This window comes from Protopterus annectens, chromosome 7.part1 (assembly GCF_019279795.1).
Source record: "Protopterus annectens isolate FY-2018-M chromosome 7.part1, PAN1.0, whole genome shotgun sequence".
NCBI classification, from domain to species: domain Eukaryota; kingdom Metazoa; phylum Chordata; order Ceratodontiformes; family Protopteridae; genus Protopterus; species Protopterus annectens.
Window position 1 is genome coordinate 297,439,303 of NC_056740.1, and position 16,939 is coordinate 297,456,241.

Sequence of the window (16,939 nt, forward strand, 5' to 3'; positions counted from 1 at the left end):
AAAAATAAGGTAAATGTAAATGAGCTGTTAAAGCATTACATTTCACCCCACAGTGCTGAATGGGACTGGAGATGGTAGGTCTGGGACAGCCATTATCCGTTAGCTTTTGTAAAGAAGGGGGAACTGTTGTAAATGTTTCTGGCTCCTAGACACTGCCATAAAGGCTCCAAATGTATATTGTAGCAGTCTGTTTAAGTTCTGTCTCAAACCTAAAAAGGAAATATTGGGGGAAGCTAGAGTCAGGCACCCAGATGAGGTCATTCTGCTAGCCCTCTTGGAAATTATATTTTAGATATTACAAAGAGAAATCTCAGAAGACAGAGTATTCTGTTTGGGATCCTAATTATAAAGAATGCTCACTTATTTCATCTTTCCTTACCAAAATAAGTTATTAGGGAAGAGTAAATTCTTCTAGATTCAGTCAGGAATATAGTGAAGCTTAGTTTAGAGAATGTTTTTCTTTATTTGTATGAGTCTGTTCATCAATGTTGTTTTCAATACTTCTGTGATTTGAACTCTGTGTGTGGTTTACTGTAAATATATATTTAGTATCTTCTTGTTACTTTATTATTTATTATTACATTTATTTAAACTTATATTTGTGCCTGGTCCTCTTTAGAAAATATTAAGCTTTGAGAGTGCTTATATTTATTTGGTGATGCTGTGTGGGCCACTCCAGAAGACCTAGCCATCTTGGTGAACTACTACCACTTGTATAAGTATTAGTATTACTTAGTATAATTGGACACCCTTTGTTAAGGGTCTTAGAGTAGCTGATTGTGGAATGTCTGGTGGCAGTGAAACCTTATAGTCTGGACAGAAGGGGCATAGCTAGTAAACTTGTGTCAGCTTTTCCTAGGTGTATGTGTGTGTGTGTGTGTGTGTGTGTGTGTGTGTGTGTGTGTGTGTGTGTGTGTGTGTGTGTGTGTGTTGTGTGTGTGTGTGTGTGTGTGTGTGTGTGTGTGCGTGTATCATCTACTTGGGGCAGGGACACAAAGCACTGGGTTTACAGAGAGGGTGCTGGAGGACTTGGCTTAGACACTCAGCTGAGGGTCTAACCCTACAGATGTACCAGTGTGCAGTCTTATTGTGGATCTGAAGGGAGACATCCAGACCCCAGGTTTAGTGTGTTCCCTGTGTGCTCTTAAGGAAACTTGTACTTGATGCAGAGAGGTCTGCATCTGGAAATACAGAGTGTATCCATTTGTATTTCAGGTGCACGTCTCTCCAGTGTCAGTGGTGAGGATTCAGGCTCCTTGCCTAATGGCCCAGCATGGGGAGCACACATATTGGTGCCCATCACATATTGGTAGCAGTGGTGGGATCATCACACACTGACATATTGTTGACCGGTGGTGTGAATATTGAATTCCTGTGGCCTGTAAGCAGTGGTCACCAAAGAAGGTGTTTGTACTCTTAAGCAGCCACAAAGTAGACTTTCAGAGTTTCATATCACAATAGGTTCATAGGTGTGTACTAGGCTAATGGCCCTGGAGCCTTTAAAAGCTTAGTCCATAGGTTTACCCTGGCATCATGCCACCCAACCTTAGTTCCTAGTGCTTCTGTTGAGCAGAGCCACTGGAGTGATCCCCAGGGTGAATCTTATTTATTTACGTTTTGTTAGCTTAGTTAGTCAGGGAGAGCAGGCAAGGATGTCAGTAGAGGATTACGGCAAGCTGACAAGGAACCAGTTGGCTGTGCTGTTCCAAGCCAAAGGACTGCTGTATGTCAACCAGACAAAAATGCTAATGATTGCAGCCTTAACCACAGCTGCAGCACAGACCAGCAACCAGGAGCATAACCAGTTTGGTGATCAGAATTTGCAGCTCTCAGAAACAGGACAGTTCAACTTTTCCTTAGAGAGGTTAAAAATCTATCTGGAGTTAGAGACTTAAACTGGAGGCCAAATATTTGGAGTTAGAATCAGCAGAGAGAATGCAGAATTTGGAGGCCAAAGAAAATGACAGTCAGAGGCAACATGAAAAGGAAATGCTGACTCTTCTCTAGGATCATGGAGGTAATGGGGAAGGGAGTAACCATACCCCAGAAGTAATAAAGGTCAGTAAATTCCTTCCTCAGTACCAAGAAGGTAATGATATTGATAGTTTTATTCATATATTTGAAAAAGTATGCAAATAGTATAATGTTGACCAAGGGCTCTGGGTATGGTTCCTATCCTCCTTACAACTTGGTAAAGCTGTAACTGCTGTTTCTAAACTTCTGATACTGATTGCTTAAATTGTAATACAGTTAAAAATTGCTTATTGGAATGTTTTTAGTTATCACCTGACGTTTACAGAAAAATGTTTTGTGAGCATAGATGCAAGGCAGATGAAAGTGTATGTGATTATATTGCTGAAATAAGCACTTATTTTCCTAGATGGGTGATTGGGTGTCATACCACATTTCAAGGGCTGGCAGACCTTTTGGTGAGTTAAGCAAGCCCTTAACACTTTGCCTGAGGACGTGAGAATCTGGTTGGCAGACAGGGAATGTAACTCTGCAGATGAGTTGGGGGGGAAAAAGGAGACATATACCTAGCAAGCAGGGTATCACTGTACAAGAAAGGGATACCCAGTGATGCACATGGATATAAGGGAACCCATGGTGGCAGTCTAAACTGCCCCAGTAGAGTTTGCCAGTAACAGGGGAAGCCACTTTGTCAGGTACCCAACCAGGATCAAGGGTTAAATGTTTTAAATGTAACTAGTGGGGCCATGTAGCATATAGCTGTCTACAGAGCCAAGGTGGGGAGCAAACGGTAGAGGAGCCAGCAAGTGGAAATAACAGAATGCCAGTGGTAATTTGTCTGAAGACAATGGGGTACCAAACTACCAGCAGAGTTTATATCTGATCTTGGTGGAAGGGAAAAAGGCCACTGTCAAGAGAGACACAGCCTCTGATATAACCACTGTGAAGCCTGCAGTGGTTAAAGAGGAGCAGTACTTGCCTGGGCAGTCCATTCCAGTCACCGCTTTAGGAGGGATCCCATTCCAAATGCCTTTGGCCAAGGTTCATTTGACTGGGAGAGTGGACAAGGAAGCAAGAAAGTAGGTGTGTTTGAGGATATCCCTGCAGATGTCTTGATAGGGAATGAGTCTGATAATGTAGTACCTTTTGTGCATGCAGTGACGCACAGTCAGGCTTAGAGGCAGGCATGTGGGTTTGGTAGCCTGGGGAGACCCAAAGAGACCATACACTGGAAGCCAGGAATGGTGATGTGGCTACTTCAAGGAGGCAGCTACCCTGTAGAAGTAAGTCTGAAGGTGACCCACAGCTGATGTTGGATACTGATATTCCCTTAGCAAGAGAATTGCAAGGGCACAGGTGAGTAGTAGCAGTACCCAGGCTGACAGTGAGGCACCGCTGTCAGAGGATATCAGACTTCCTGTGGAGGGGGAGCTGGGAAGAGTTACAAAGAGAGAGTTGAGACAGGCTTACCCTCTCAGACCCTACATTACAAGGCCTGAGGGAGGTAGCTAGGGAAGCATGTGACTCTCAAGGAAAACGAGATTCTGTATACTGGAATAAAGGGTTACTGCATAGAGAGTGGAGCCCTGATGAAGGGCTAGAAGGTGAGGTTATACAGCAGTTGGTAGTGCCCAGAGCCTACCGTCTGGAACTTCTAGCCATATCCCATGACATTACCTTTGCAGGTCATATAGGCATAAAGCATACCAAGAGACATATTATGCAAAACTTTTATTTGCCTGGGATTGCCAGGGATGTAACAGGGTACTGCAAGACCTGTTATCAGTGCCAAAAAGTAAGCAAGGCAGGAGACAAGGTCAAAGCTCCTTTTATGCCTTGGCCTGTGATTGAGGAACTGTTTCAGAGGGTAGCTATGGAAATTGTGGGGCCTCTGAGTACCCCAAGTTCCACAGGGAAGAAATATATCCTAGTGGTAGTAGATTATGCTACTAGATACCCTGAGGTGGTAGCTCTGTCCTTCACTGAGGCAGAAAAGGTGGCAAATGTTTTGCTAGAGATTTTCAGCAGGGTAGGTTTCTCAAGGGAAATACTGACTGACAGACAGAGGTACCAATTTGCTGGCTTGTCTGTGGGAGTGCTGTGGGGTGAAGCACCGAAAGGCAACCCCCTACCACCCCCAGCCCAGACTAATGGTCTTGTGGAGAGGTTAAACTCTCCGCTAAAACATGCTATGGGCATTTGCCAACCAGTTTAAGAGGAAGTGGGACAAATATTTGCCCCATCTATTGTCTGCTTACAGAGTTCCCCGGGAATCCACAGGTTTTTTACCCTTTGAGTTGTTGTATGGGCATAGGGTGAGGGAGCCTTTAGATTTGATTCATGATGAGTGAGAGGGTAAGTCTGACTCCCACAAAGAGTCTGTTGTGACATATATCCTAAATTTAGGATGATGCTTAGGGAGCTCATGGGCTTGGCCCATGAGGACCTGGAAGGAACCCAACAGCAGAAAAAGGTCTGGCATGACAGGAATGCTCAAGCCAGAGAGTATGCTGTGGGGCAGCAGGTGATGGTTCTTATTCCTGTCAGACACAATAAACTGCAGGCAGCTTGGGAGGGAGCCTTCAATGTGGTAAGGAAGTTCAGTGATGTTAATTACATGGCAGAAGTGCTACGCAGGAGGCAGGGATACAAACTTTACTATGTTAACATGATGAAGCCTTACCATGACAGGGAGGCCCTTGTGCTGAGTATTTACAGTAGATGGAAGGAGGAGCCTGAGGGGGATCTGGTGACTGATCTCCTCAGTGAGGCTCGGACTGACACCTCAGTGGGACGGGTAACAATGCTCCAGTGGCTATCCCCTGCCTAGGTTTGAGAAATCTAAACATTGTTACAGGAGTTTAGGGATATGTTCACTGAGAAACCAGGGTGCACCCACCTGGTGCAGCACTATGTGGTTACAGGGCCCCAAAGACCCATAAAACAGGCCCCTTACTGGGTGCCTGAGTGAGTCAGACAGACTCTGAGGGAGGAGATACAGCAGATGTTGGAACTGGGAGTAATCCAGGAGTCCAGCAGTTTCTGGGCATCCCCAGTGGTGCTGGTACCAAAGAAGGATGGCAGCTCCAGGTTCTGTGTAGACTACAGGAAACTAAACAGTTGCAGAGAGTCAGATGCTTACCCCATGCCTTGAACAGATGAAGCCTTAGAGCAGCTGGGTGGGGCTAAGTATCTGACCACTATTGATCTTACCAAGGGCTACTGGCAGGTGCCCTTGACTCCCAATGCTAGAGAGAAGTCAGCCTTTCTGACTCCTTTTGGCTTGCATGAGTTCATGAAGATGTCCTTTGGGATGAAAAAATTCTGAGTAACTTTCCAAAGGCTGGTAGATTGTATCCTAGCAGGAGTAAGATATTATGTCCTTGCTTACCTGGATGATATTGCCATCTACAGCCATTCCTGGCAAGAGCACCTTCAGCATGTCAGGGAGGTGCTGAGCAGACTGCAGAGGGCAGGGTTGACCATTAAGTCCAGTAAGTGTAAGGTGGGTATGGCAGAGGTCTCCTACCTGGGACATCGAGTGGGGACTGGTAAGATCAGGCCAGAACCTGCCAAAGTGGAAGCCATTCAAGCATAGCCTGCCCTGTTGCCAAAAAGCTAGTGGGGGCATTTTTAGGGACAGCGGGGTACTATAGAAAGTTTGTCCCCAATTATAGTAGCATACTTAGTCCTCTCACAGACCTGACAAGTCAAAACAGGCCGGATAAGGTAGTATGGGCCCCAGCATGTGAGCAGGCATTCCAGAAGATTAAAGGAGCTTTGGGAGGACACCCTGTGTTAGCCAGTCCAGATTACGTCAAATAATTTGTTGTGCAGGTAGATGCTTCAGACCATGGGGTGGCGGCTGTACTTAGTCAGATTGCTTCAGAGGGAGAAGAGCACCCAGTGGTTTATCTCAGCCATAGACTCCAACCCAGGGAGGAATGTTATGCAGCCATAGAAAATGAATGTCTAGCCATAGTATGGGCACTGCAGAAACTTCAGCCTTATCTGTATGGAAGGAAATTTACTATAGTTACACATCACAATCCCTTAACATGGCTACACAGAGCCAGCCAGCAAAATGCCAAGTTATTAATGTGGAGCTTAGAATTGCAGGCATATGACATGACAGTACAACACCATAGTGGGATCAGCAATGCCAACGCAGATGGGCTTTCAAGACAGGGAATGGGGTAACATATTCCCAGATAGGCTTATTTATCGCAAGTCACTTTTCTCAAGGGTCACTTGAAAAACTTGCTTGATTCTTCGGGAGGAAGGGTGATGATAGGAGGTACTGCCAGCCATCCCAGGAGAAGTAGGGCAGTGGATGTATGACTTCTGCCAAAACAGCTAGCTAGAATTTTGTAAATAATTATATGTCATTAGTATGTCAAAATGATCTGTACACATGCTTGTGGTGAAAATTTATTTATGAGCTTTGCTTGTGTTAATTGTATTGAAATATATCAGCAGTGCACCCTGCTGAAATGAAAAGAAATGTACATGTATTATAGTATCTGAATTAAATGTATATGTTAATAGAGCACACTGGCACAATGAAGGTTAACCAGCTGGCTTATTTTAAGAAAAATAAAGGAAATGTAAATCAGCTGTTAAATCATTAAAATGACACTCCACCATGCTGAATGGGACTGGTGACAATAGGTCTGGGAGCAGCCATTATCTGTTAACTTTTGTAAAGAAGAGGGAGAAGTGTTGTAAAGGTGTTTAGCTCCTAGGCACTGCCATAAAAGCTCCAAATGATCAGATGAGGGCATTCTGCTAGCTCTCTTGGAAATTATATTTTAGATATTACAAAGAGTGTAAAATATTCTGTTTGGGAGCCTGACTAGAAAGACTGATAACATATTTTATCTTGCCTTGCCCAAGTAAATTATTAGGGAAGAGTACAGTCTTCTAGAGTCAGTCAGGAATATAGTGAAGCTTAGTTTAGAGATTGTTTTTCTTTATTTGTGCGGGTATGTCCATCAATGTTGTTTTCAATACTTCCTGTGATTTGAACTCTGTGTGGTTTAATGTAAATATGTATTAAGTAATTTCTTGTTCTTTTATTATTTAGTATTAAATATATTTAAACTTTTTATTGTGGCTGGTCCTTTTTAGAAAGTATTAAGCTTTAAGAGTACTTATATTTATTTGGTGACACTGTGTGGGCCACTCCAGAAGGCCTAGCTATCTTGATGAACAACTACCATTTGTATTAGTATTACTATTATCTAGTATAATTGGACACCCTTTGTTAAGGGCCTTAGAGTAGCTGATTGTGGGGTGTCTAGTGGCAGTGAATCTAACTTATAGTTTGGACAGATGGAGGTATAGCTAGTAAACGTGTGCCAGCCTTTCCTAGGTGTGTGTGCGTGTGTGTGTGTGTGTGTGTGTGTGTGTGTGTGTGTGTGTGTGTGTGTGTGTGTGTGTGTGTGTGTATGTGTGTGTGCATTTTAGTTGGAGTAATTGCATTTGAAAAAAAAAAAAAACACTGGACAGTGGGGCTCTAGATAGATCACTGTTGGGCTGGAGCTGTATAACACTAACATGGGCAGCAAAATCAAACTGTTCACTGATGGCACCAAAAATGAAGCAGTCGCTCAAGACAATGAGGATAGCTTACAGAATGATAACGTGCAGTTTTCTGTTTGAACAGGCAAGTGGGAAATGGGGCATGTGGTGAAAACTGGTGTTGTGCCATCTGGAAAGAGAATGAAGGGGTGACTTGCATATTAGGATAACATATCTAGAGCACAGAGAAAATAACTGTAAAGTGTAATGTCCTTAATGCACAACTACTTTGCAATGTAAGAAGAAGTGGCAGTAGTAAGGGCCAACATGATTCTAAAGTGCACTGCAGGGAGATGGGTTATGGAGGTGCAAATGATACCATTTATTCTGCTGTATGCTGATGAGGCTTATCTAGAATACGTCTGTTAAATTCTAGATGCCATAGTATGAGAAAGGTATTATGCTGATTGACAGCTTGCACTGGTGGTGGTTGAACTGTTACCAAACAGGCAAGCGGAATGAAAGACATGAAGTACAAATGAAGTGTGCTTACATAACTCAAGAAAAACAGAATAGAGGCATATAATGAGAACACATTACATCATCGTGGCAGGAAGGTGATTAATATGTTCAACAAGAAGGATTAGTGGAGGCTGAGGACATAGTCTTAGCAGGAGGCAAGAAGATTAAAACTAAATATCAGGAAGTGCTAATTCCAAGAGATGATTGTGATGCTTTGGAATGCACTACCAGAAGGGGTAGTGTTGTACAGATCTTCAGAAACATTTAAAAGTGATTGATAGCTGACTTTGTGGTACAGAGTGATGGCGTCCTGATTTAAACTCATGAGACCTGGGTTCAGTTGGTGGCCTTGGCTCCTAAAGAGTGAGCTGAGGGGGAGGACTGGAAAAAGAATAGCATTTTGCCATCTTGCCTATCCCTGGGGGATGGGTTCTTTGATTAGTGTGGTAGCTCTGTTAGCTAGTCAAGACCAAGAGGCCATGTAGCATTTATCACATTAATATTGTGGGACATACCAGCAGATGTTTGCAGAATGGCAAACACTACACACAAGGGGTAGGGATAGGTGTTCAGCATATAAAAAAATTGCTCTTCAGCAGTAGAATGACACCGCACTGGGAAGCTTCAGCCTTCTCTCTTGTCTGCCCCTGAATTACATCTGGTAGATTAATTAAGCTTTAGATGGACACCAGGGACAGCTGATGACCAGCTGTGAGGGGGGAGTCAGCATAACAAAAATGTATCAGCTTCAAAGGGTTAAATGTATGCAGTCATGTTCTCTCAGCATCAAATCAACATGTCATTGGAAAATAAATATGGGCTATTAAATCCACTCAAATCTTTCAGCCAGCACTTATTCAGCTGCCCTCCTTTAAAACTGTCCTAGCCTTTATTTTCTTGGTCTAGAGAACTAATCCAAATGGACCTTTTTCACACTCACATGGGCACACTGTCTAATTGTGAGAGCTGCTCAGTTACATAGTTAATTTGATTTGTGTTCTAGTCAAAAATTCTAAAATGTAACTGGCAATAAGATGGAGGAGACAGTAAAATAAATCTCTGTAATGCAAAATTCAATGCAAATCAAATGTGGTATGCACTGAAGTGGGGTGACTAAAAGGAAATGTCACACAGAGGAAGAAACTGTTAGGCTTTAATTATATTGGGTAGTGTAGGAATAATTTTGTGAGGAAGAAAAACTATGGGATGAGGACAGTTGTGTTTAGTTAACAAGCGTCTCTTTAGAAGGACTAATACAGCAAGCACTGTAGAATCTGCTGCTCAGTTCATTGTATAGATGTGTTTATTCCAAATTAAAATATAGCTGTAGTTAAATATGGTATAAAAGCCAGGGGGAAAATCTTTGTGTGAGTCAGGTGGCACTGTGTTCTTGCATGATTGGATCAACTTAACACCTTAGACCAACCATAGCACTAAACTTTTCTTTGCTCAAACATGAGGGACAAAGCTAAAGAATAATGTGTGGGGGGGGGGGGGGGGCAGGGGTACAAGAATTCTGGACAAGACCAAAAATAATGTGGAAGACAAAGTCCCAAAATATGGACAGATTTTCAATATTGCTCTTATAAATTTGAAAAGTTGCTAGAATAACAGGTTTGCATTGGTATGCACTTTCTGAAGGATAATGTCAAAAATTCAAATATCTATTATCATTTAATAACTTTAGTACTCAAAGATTTGCTCAAAAACCACAACATTTACACACAAGGGGATAATTGGCTAGGCTTAAAATGGCTGGCAAGAGCAGTTAGCTTAGTACTAACCTATGAACCTATGAACCTAAAAATATGAGACAAAAGTCTGGACTGTTGGGAGGTGGGGAAGGGGGCAATATTTAAATATTACTATAACGCAAATATAAATGCTAATAGATCTGCATGTTTTGCCTTAACTTGTTTCTTCTGAACTGTTGGAAGCATGAAATTCTAATGACTGTCATTTTGTCGGACTGTAATCTGCAGTGATTTACCACATGGGGAACATTCCTCAAGACCATGTTCCTCAAAATTCCACATTGAAAGGGCCTGTCATGCATTCTTGTTAAGAATTTTTTAACTGACATCCATTGTAAATAATACTGAATCATATTAATTCATCATAACACCTTTTTATAAGTAGCACATTTTAATCAGCCTATGACTTTCCTAGTTGAAGTTGTTATTAAGCTATTAAAAAGAGTGAAATCTCTCCATGCACCTTGGCTGTCCTATTCCACCTGTGACCATAACCCTGATGCACAAAAGGGATGCTGCATGGAAAAACTGGTTAAAATCTCAATCTCCCAGCCAGCTACTAACCTACAAATAATTTCAAACTTAACAAAAAAACAAGTCAAGAATGACAAAAAAACTATCTCAATCCACAAAATCACCAAAAAAAAAAAAAACAATCCTAAAAAATTCTGGGTGACCATTTACAAGATTCTTAAACTTGGTTCTCCTAGTATACTAAACCCTTGCCCGAATGACTCTCCCTTTGCAACCGCCACAAAGTTCAACTCCTACTTCATAGACTCCATAGTCACCCTAACTCAAAACCAACACAATGCAAATCAAACTCCACCTCTCTCACCCCCCCACAATAATGCTACTTTTTTTCTAAAGCCTGTCCCTCCCTCATTCATCCAATCTTTGCAGTCTAAGCTTAAACCCTGTTCCTCCTCAGCAGACAGTCTACCAACTGAATTCCTAAAACTTTGGTCTAACTCCATAGCCTACCCAATCTCCATACTGATAAATAGATCAATCCAAGAATCCATAGTCCCTTCCATCCGGAAACAATTCTATGTTATTATACTTCATAAAGGTGGAAACTCTACTGAACTCACAAACTACAGGTCATAGCTATACTGTCCCCTCTCTCAAAAACTGCTTACCCAAACAACTTCTAGATTATCTCCTACATGAAAATCTACTCTCCTCAAACCAACATGGATTTTGCCCATATCACTGCACAGCCACTGCTGTACTGTCATTCACTGATACCATCATAAAAGCCAGGGAAAACAATAACTTGGTATCCTCTCTCTTTTTTGACCTCGCCAAAGCCTTCGACACAGTCTTCCACCCTAAACTTCTCTCCAATATGTCTGTTCTTAGTTTCTCTAACCCTACTCTCAACTGGTTTTCCAGCTACCTTTTCAAGCAACAGCAGTCAGTTAAGTGGCTTTCTTCCTATTCCCGATTCCTCACAGTTAACACTGGGGTACCTCAAGGCTCCATCCTTGGACCTGTTCTCTTTAACATTTTTATAAACAACCTCCATTCATCTTGCCTTCAGTCCACACTTGTACAATACACCAATGACTGCACTATCATCTGCTCTTCTGACAATCTGCCACACCTCCAATCCACCACCCAACTACATTCCTAAAACTCTCCTAAATTCCTGTAACGATATTTTAAATCTGAAAGAGAAACCACAGCCAGTATAGCCCAGGTACATCCATTGCAAAAAATCAGAAATCCTATGGTAAAGAACAACCAACACAGGCAAAGCTCCAGGTTCACAAACAGACCTTTAATAAAACACACAAGCGCTTTCATCAAATGCTTCTTCAGGTGTGGAAAACACACAAGCACTTTCACCAAATGCTTCTTCAGGTGTGACACATCTGAAGAAGCATTTGGTGAAAGCGCTTGTGTGTTTTATTAAAGATCTGTTTGTGAACCTGGAGATTTGCCTACATTGGTTGTTCTCTACCAATATTTTAAATCTGTTAAAAGTTGTCTTAAAGATCACCAACTTCAACCCAACCAAAAAAAAAAAAACTAAACTGCTGCTATTTCTCCCAAAAACTAAATCCCATTACAAACAAACTAAACAAACCTTTATTATCACATTTCTTGATAATACCAAGATAGAAGTAGTGCCACACATCAGTGATCAACTGAAGTTTGATCTCCATATCCAGAGCTGAAGATTGGCTTGCTTTATAGATTTAAAAAAATTCCTAACAACTCCAGGCTCTCTCTTGCTAATACTTATCTACTTCCCACTCTACTCTATGCCTTTCCCATTCTAACCAACATACAATCCACCCTAAAAACCAAAATGGAACTCTGCTATAACAAAATTGCCAGATTTTCTGCTAATCAACCCTTCAACTCACACAGCTGTCTGTCTCTAAAAACCTTAAACTGGCTTGAACTACCTCACTATTTCCTCCTCTCTCAACTAACCCTTACACATTTCATACTAAGTAAACCTACATCCTGCCCATCCATCTCATCTATCATCACCTATTATATCTCTAGCTGCTCCCTTTGGAGCTCTCACCAATTACTCTTGAATACCTATAAAACTAAAAGATCTATGGGCTATAGCCTATACTGTTGTGCAGTGGCCATAGCCTGGAACAAAATCCCCTTAGACATTAAATCCATACCAAACTGTCACAATTTCAAAAAAAAACTATTAAAAGAAAGTCTCCTTAGCACCTGGCTCTGTTCCTGCTTTAACCCTGCCTAGTGCCTCCCTCCATAATTCACTTCACAACTCTGCCTAGTCTGCCAGTAACCATTTCTTCCTTTCTCCTTCCCTATCCTACTTAGGTATTAGTCCTCCTCCTGTTTTCCTCACTACTTTCATCTATACAGACCTTCTGCCTTTTGTTACTGTTTTGTTTATCTTCCCCTTCTCACTTAACACCACCCCATTACCATTCCTGTTCAAAAATCTTTGTCTTCTTCTCTGTATTCCCTTATCTCATTACGAACCTACAAATACTTATCCATTACTTCACATATTTTTATAAAATAATGCACTTAATCTATTGTGCCTCTTCTATACCATCCTTTCACCTAACTACATGTAGCTATAAGCTGATTTGCAAGTATCAAACTTGACAGTCATCAATGTACAAACTACTCTTGTTTTCTCTTATCAGTTCTGAAACTCTTGTTTTATATTATATTATTACCCACCTAATTGATGTTGAAACTTAATTGTAATTCCTAGTTTCGAGTCTTTGTGTACTTATTTATTTTTTTATATATCTGGAGCTTATCTCCCTGGACCTCGGCTGAAAATGGGTTTCTGCCCAGTCAGACTTTTCCAGTTCAATAAATGTCAAATAAATAAATAAGCTGTTAGAAGGCATTCCATCACATCTTGTGAGGCAGTGCTCCTCATTTAGGAGATGGAATGTTGAGAGTTATGACCATACCGCTCAACCTCTTAGCCTAAGAAATCTGGACAAAGTCTGACATAATGGGGGTACAAAGGCCCCAAAATAGGGACAGATTATAAATATTGCACTTATAAATTTAGAAAGTTGCTAGAATAAAAGGATATATATTAAAATGCATCTTAAAGGATATGAAATCTAAAACTCAAATGCATGACATTATTTACTAATTTCATTCCTCAGATCATCCCTGTAGTTTGCGTAAAACCAAACATTTGATGAGGAACAAACAGAAATTTTGAAGCAAAAATCTGGATATTCTGTGAAAATCTGGATAGTTGATAGGTATGTCTATGTCCCCCTCCCCCCGCAAAAAAGGGGAGAATACAAATGAGGCAAAAATTGGAGACATCTGAGAAATACAAATGAAATTTGTACTCATGAAGTACTTGTTTTTTTTTTACATCCACTACTATTCATAAGACGTCGTATTTATTTCTTTACCATCCATAAACGTTAACCATAAAACGCTGCAAAGCGTTTCCGTGCTTAAGTCATTTCATACCCCTCATTTCTACAGATTTTCGCAGAATGTCTAGATTTTTGCCTCATAATTTTGGTCTCTTTCTAATAAAGTCGTGGTTTTCTGACTAATCATGGAGGACTGGAGTCATAAAATAATGAAAGACGTTTGAGTTTCAGACTTCATACCTTTCAGAAAATTCATGGTAATACAAAAACCTCTTGTTCTATCAACTTTCTAAGTTTGTAAGATCGATATTTGAAAATTGTCCCTCCCTATTTTGGGCCTGTGAACCCCCCCCAATTATTTATGGCTTTCTTCAGATTTCTTGCCCTAAGTGGTTAAAAGGTATGAGTCAGTCAGTCTAGCAATGCCGGGAACACCATGTGACAAGGAATTTCACCGGTACGTATTGAGGGCCTAGACCACTCAAAAAATAAAAGGCATCACTTTCGAAATCTTAGAAGAAGCACTCATATCCTAATCTAAAACAAGTCGCTCTTTGAACTTTAACAGAGTAAGATGATTTGGGGTGGCCTATATCTTCTACAATTAGGAAATATGCATTTATAATGAACAGCGTTATTTGGTAAGAATAGCTTAGAAAACTTTAGGAGATTGCTCAACAAGTAAAATGGACTTTTTGAAGCTGTACTTATATTTCCTGGTATCAAGGACGAGCCCCTTGATGACGTTGACCGGTGATAAACCTATAGACAAATAGCTTTGGCAAATCTGTTTTGACACTTGGGTATGGGCGGGGCCACAAGGCCCGAACTTCGCGTCCACGCAGTGACAGTTGTCATTGTGTGTTAAGGTACGTGACCTTCGGTCTAGAACTTCATCCTGGTTGTCTACTGAAGTGATCATCTACAAAACTTTGTAAAATGCTGCGGACCACATTTTGCAGATGCGCTACACAGATGAATCTCACACAGCTGAGGACTTTATTTGGTAAGGTGGCATCCACTGTAGAATTCAGAATTCTACCCGTTGTACGTAACGGTGAAATATAATAAAAAAGGCGTGAAGTAATTGGGGAAGGGAATGTGCATCTCTTGCTTGAACATAGTGATAATGGAAAGATCACACTATATTTGCTGTGTACACAGCGTTCCTTTTTAATACGGGCCATGGAAGTAATGGATATATGAAGTAAGTACAGATAATTAGAAATACATCGTAGTTTAGTTCAGTGAATTCAGACTTCCTGTATCCTGTACAGATAAATGTCATGTTGTCATTGTAAATCAGCAATATCCATTTATTATTTTAATTTGGACTTAAGTTATGCACTATTTAGAATGCTGGGGTTCATTTTGTGATGATGTGCTAACTTACATAACGAGGACCAGAATCCCAGATTTCGTGAAGCACTGAAATAGTCAGACCTGACCCTTTGTGATATCTGGATTATCATTTCGCTGTATTTAGTTCTTCATACTCATGTAAATAAAGAAATGGCAGTTTCTGATGGGATAGTAGACATACTCAGCAAATGCATACCTGTAACGTACTGGTAATAAATAAGTAGAAACCACAATGCAACTAAGATAATGGCTTTCTCAAAGACACGATTTCTTCTCATTTTCTTTTAAAAATCTTAAACTGAACTGCAACAGAAAACTATATGCTTAATAAATAAAATCTAATTCCAATTGTGTACCCGTCACCTGTTTATTATTATATATCTTAAGCAAGTAAGTGACATGATTCCTTGATGAAACAACGTAGATCACAGGGACAGTGTTAACTATGTAAGCAGTTTAAAGCAGGTATTCAGCCGGCATTTTTGAGATGTTGGTGGAAACCATAGTACTTGGAGAACAGATGGGAGATAGGAAATTCACCCCGGGGATCACGTCAGTCGCCCTGCTTGACAGGGGACCAGGGAAGTAAATATTCTGGGAAGAAATAGCCAGGGAATTGTTATGACTAGGCTTGTATAGGCCCTAGGGCTGATAGCCTAGTACCAACCTATGAACACACATGCGTGGAGAGCATGAGAACTCGACACAGTGGACAGACATCAGAATTCATTACTGTATCCTGGAACTAGGAGATAATAAACCTTAAACTAATGAGACAATGTGCTGCTAAAACATTAACTAGAAAAAAACAGTGCTTATTGTTTTAAACAATACTTTTTCTTATGTCCATGAGTGAAAACTCTTTTGCTTTCTTATGATGTTATGCAATAGAAACTAAGCATTTGCAGAGTTTTTAAAATATGATATTCTCACCAGGATGCTAGAAGAATTATGGTCAATAGTATATTGTACTGAACTTGTACCATTCCCGTGATATCTGTGTAGCATCTACTTGTGCTGCTTTCTGTTATACATTAAATGGTAGGCTGGCTCCTCTCTTAACCACCTCCCACTTATTTCTTGTAGACGTGGGTAAGGGAAGTGTCAGTTGATGAAGAGGACCTACCCCCCCCCCAACTGTTCCTTACAGAATGTAACATTAATATGCTCTGCTAGATGTTATACTGCTGTGGTGTTTTTATGCTTAACTGGTATTGGTTAAACATCTTTAAGCAATTTTGCTACCTATGTCCAATAAAACACTAGCATAGAATTGCATTGCTGTGGTCTTAGGCTAGCATTCGTTGATCTATTGCATACTTTCAGTTTTGTGAAAATGGTAGGAAGAATAAAGAAAGGGTAATGCTACATAATAAAATAAGATAACCTCAGCCAAGGAAACTCAGAGACAAGTAGTGTGCCAATTTTTGAATACATGTCAGTGTTGCTGTTTTTTTTCGGAATGTAGCAATTTAATAGTAGATCAACTTTGTAAATCAGTGGCACTTAAATAAAGGAAAACATGATCTAATGGTGGCAAAATCCCAAATGTGACATTCAGAAGAGTTTTTGAATGTGCTGTTGGTATGCAACATGAATTCTTAGAAGCACTTTCTGTATTTACAGGGCTTACAGCACACTGTGTTAAAGTATGTGTATTTAGTCCTTTCTGGTTTTAAAAATATGATTGTTTGCTTAGTTTTGCATTAACATTGATGAGGAGAATACGGCTTAGTTTACCTAGAAAGTGTGCCTGTGTCAGTTTTATATCTGTTCTCTTTTCAATTCTATATCATCACCATTACTGTCTGTTTTTTTTATGTCGTTCATCTTGTTCCATTTTGAATGCTACAATATTACCACATTTGGTGAACTTTAGAATTGCACAATAGATTGTGTCACAGTTTCTCATAAGAAAAGAGCCTTACTGTTTCTAACTTC

The 16,939-nt window shown here is 40.6% G+C and overlaps 1 protein-coding gene across 2 annotated transcripts in view; it reads left to right on the forward strand.

Moving 5' to 3' along the window:
• Positions 1 to 14,456: 14,456 nt before the first annotated feature.
• Positions 14,457 to 16,939, forward strand: part of LOC122807738 (protein FAM162A-like) — a 219,315-nt gene continuing 216,832 nt past the window's right edge. Inside the window, exon 1 of one of the 2 annotated variants that reach the window (XM_044078721.1) lies at positions 14,457 to 14,642. In XM_044078721.1, the coding sequence (XP_043934656.1) occupies positions 14,576 to 14,642 (67 nt within the window). In that variant the 5' untranslated portion in view covers positions 14,457 to 14,575. The remainder of the gene's footprint in view (positions 14,643 to 16,939) is intronic. The other variant, XM_044078722.1, reaches the window with a different exon arrangement.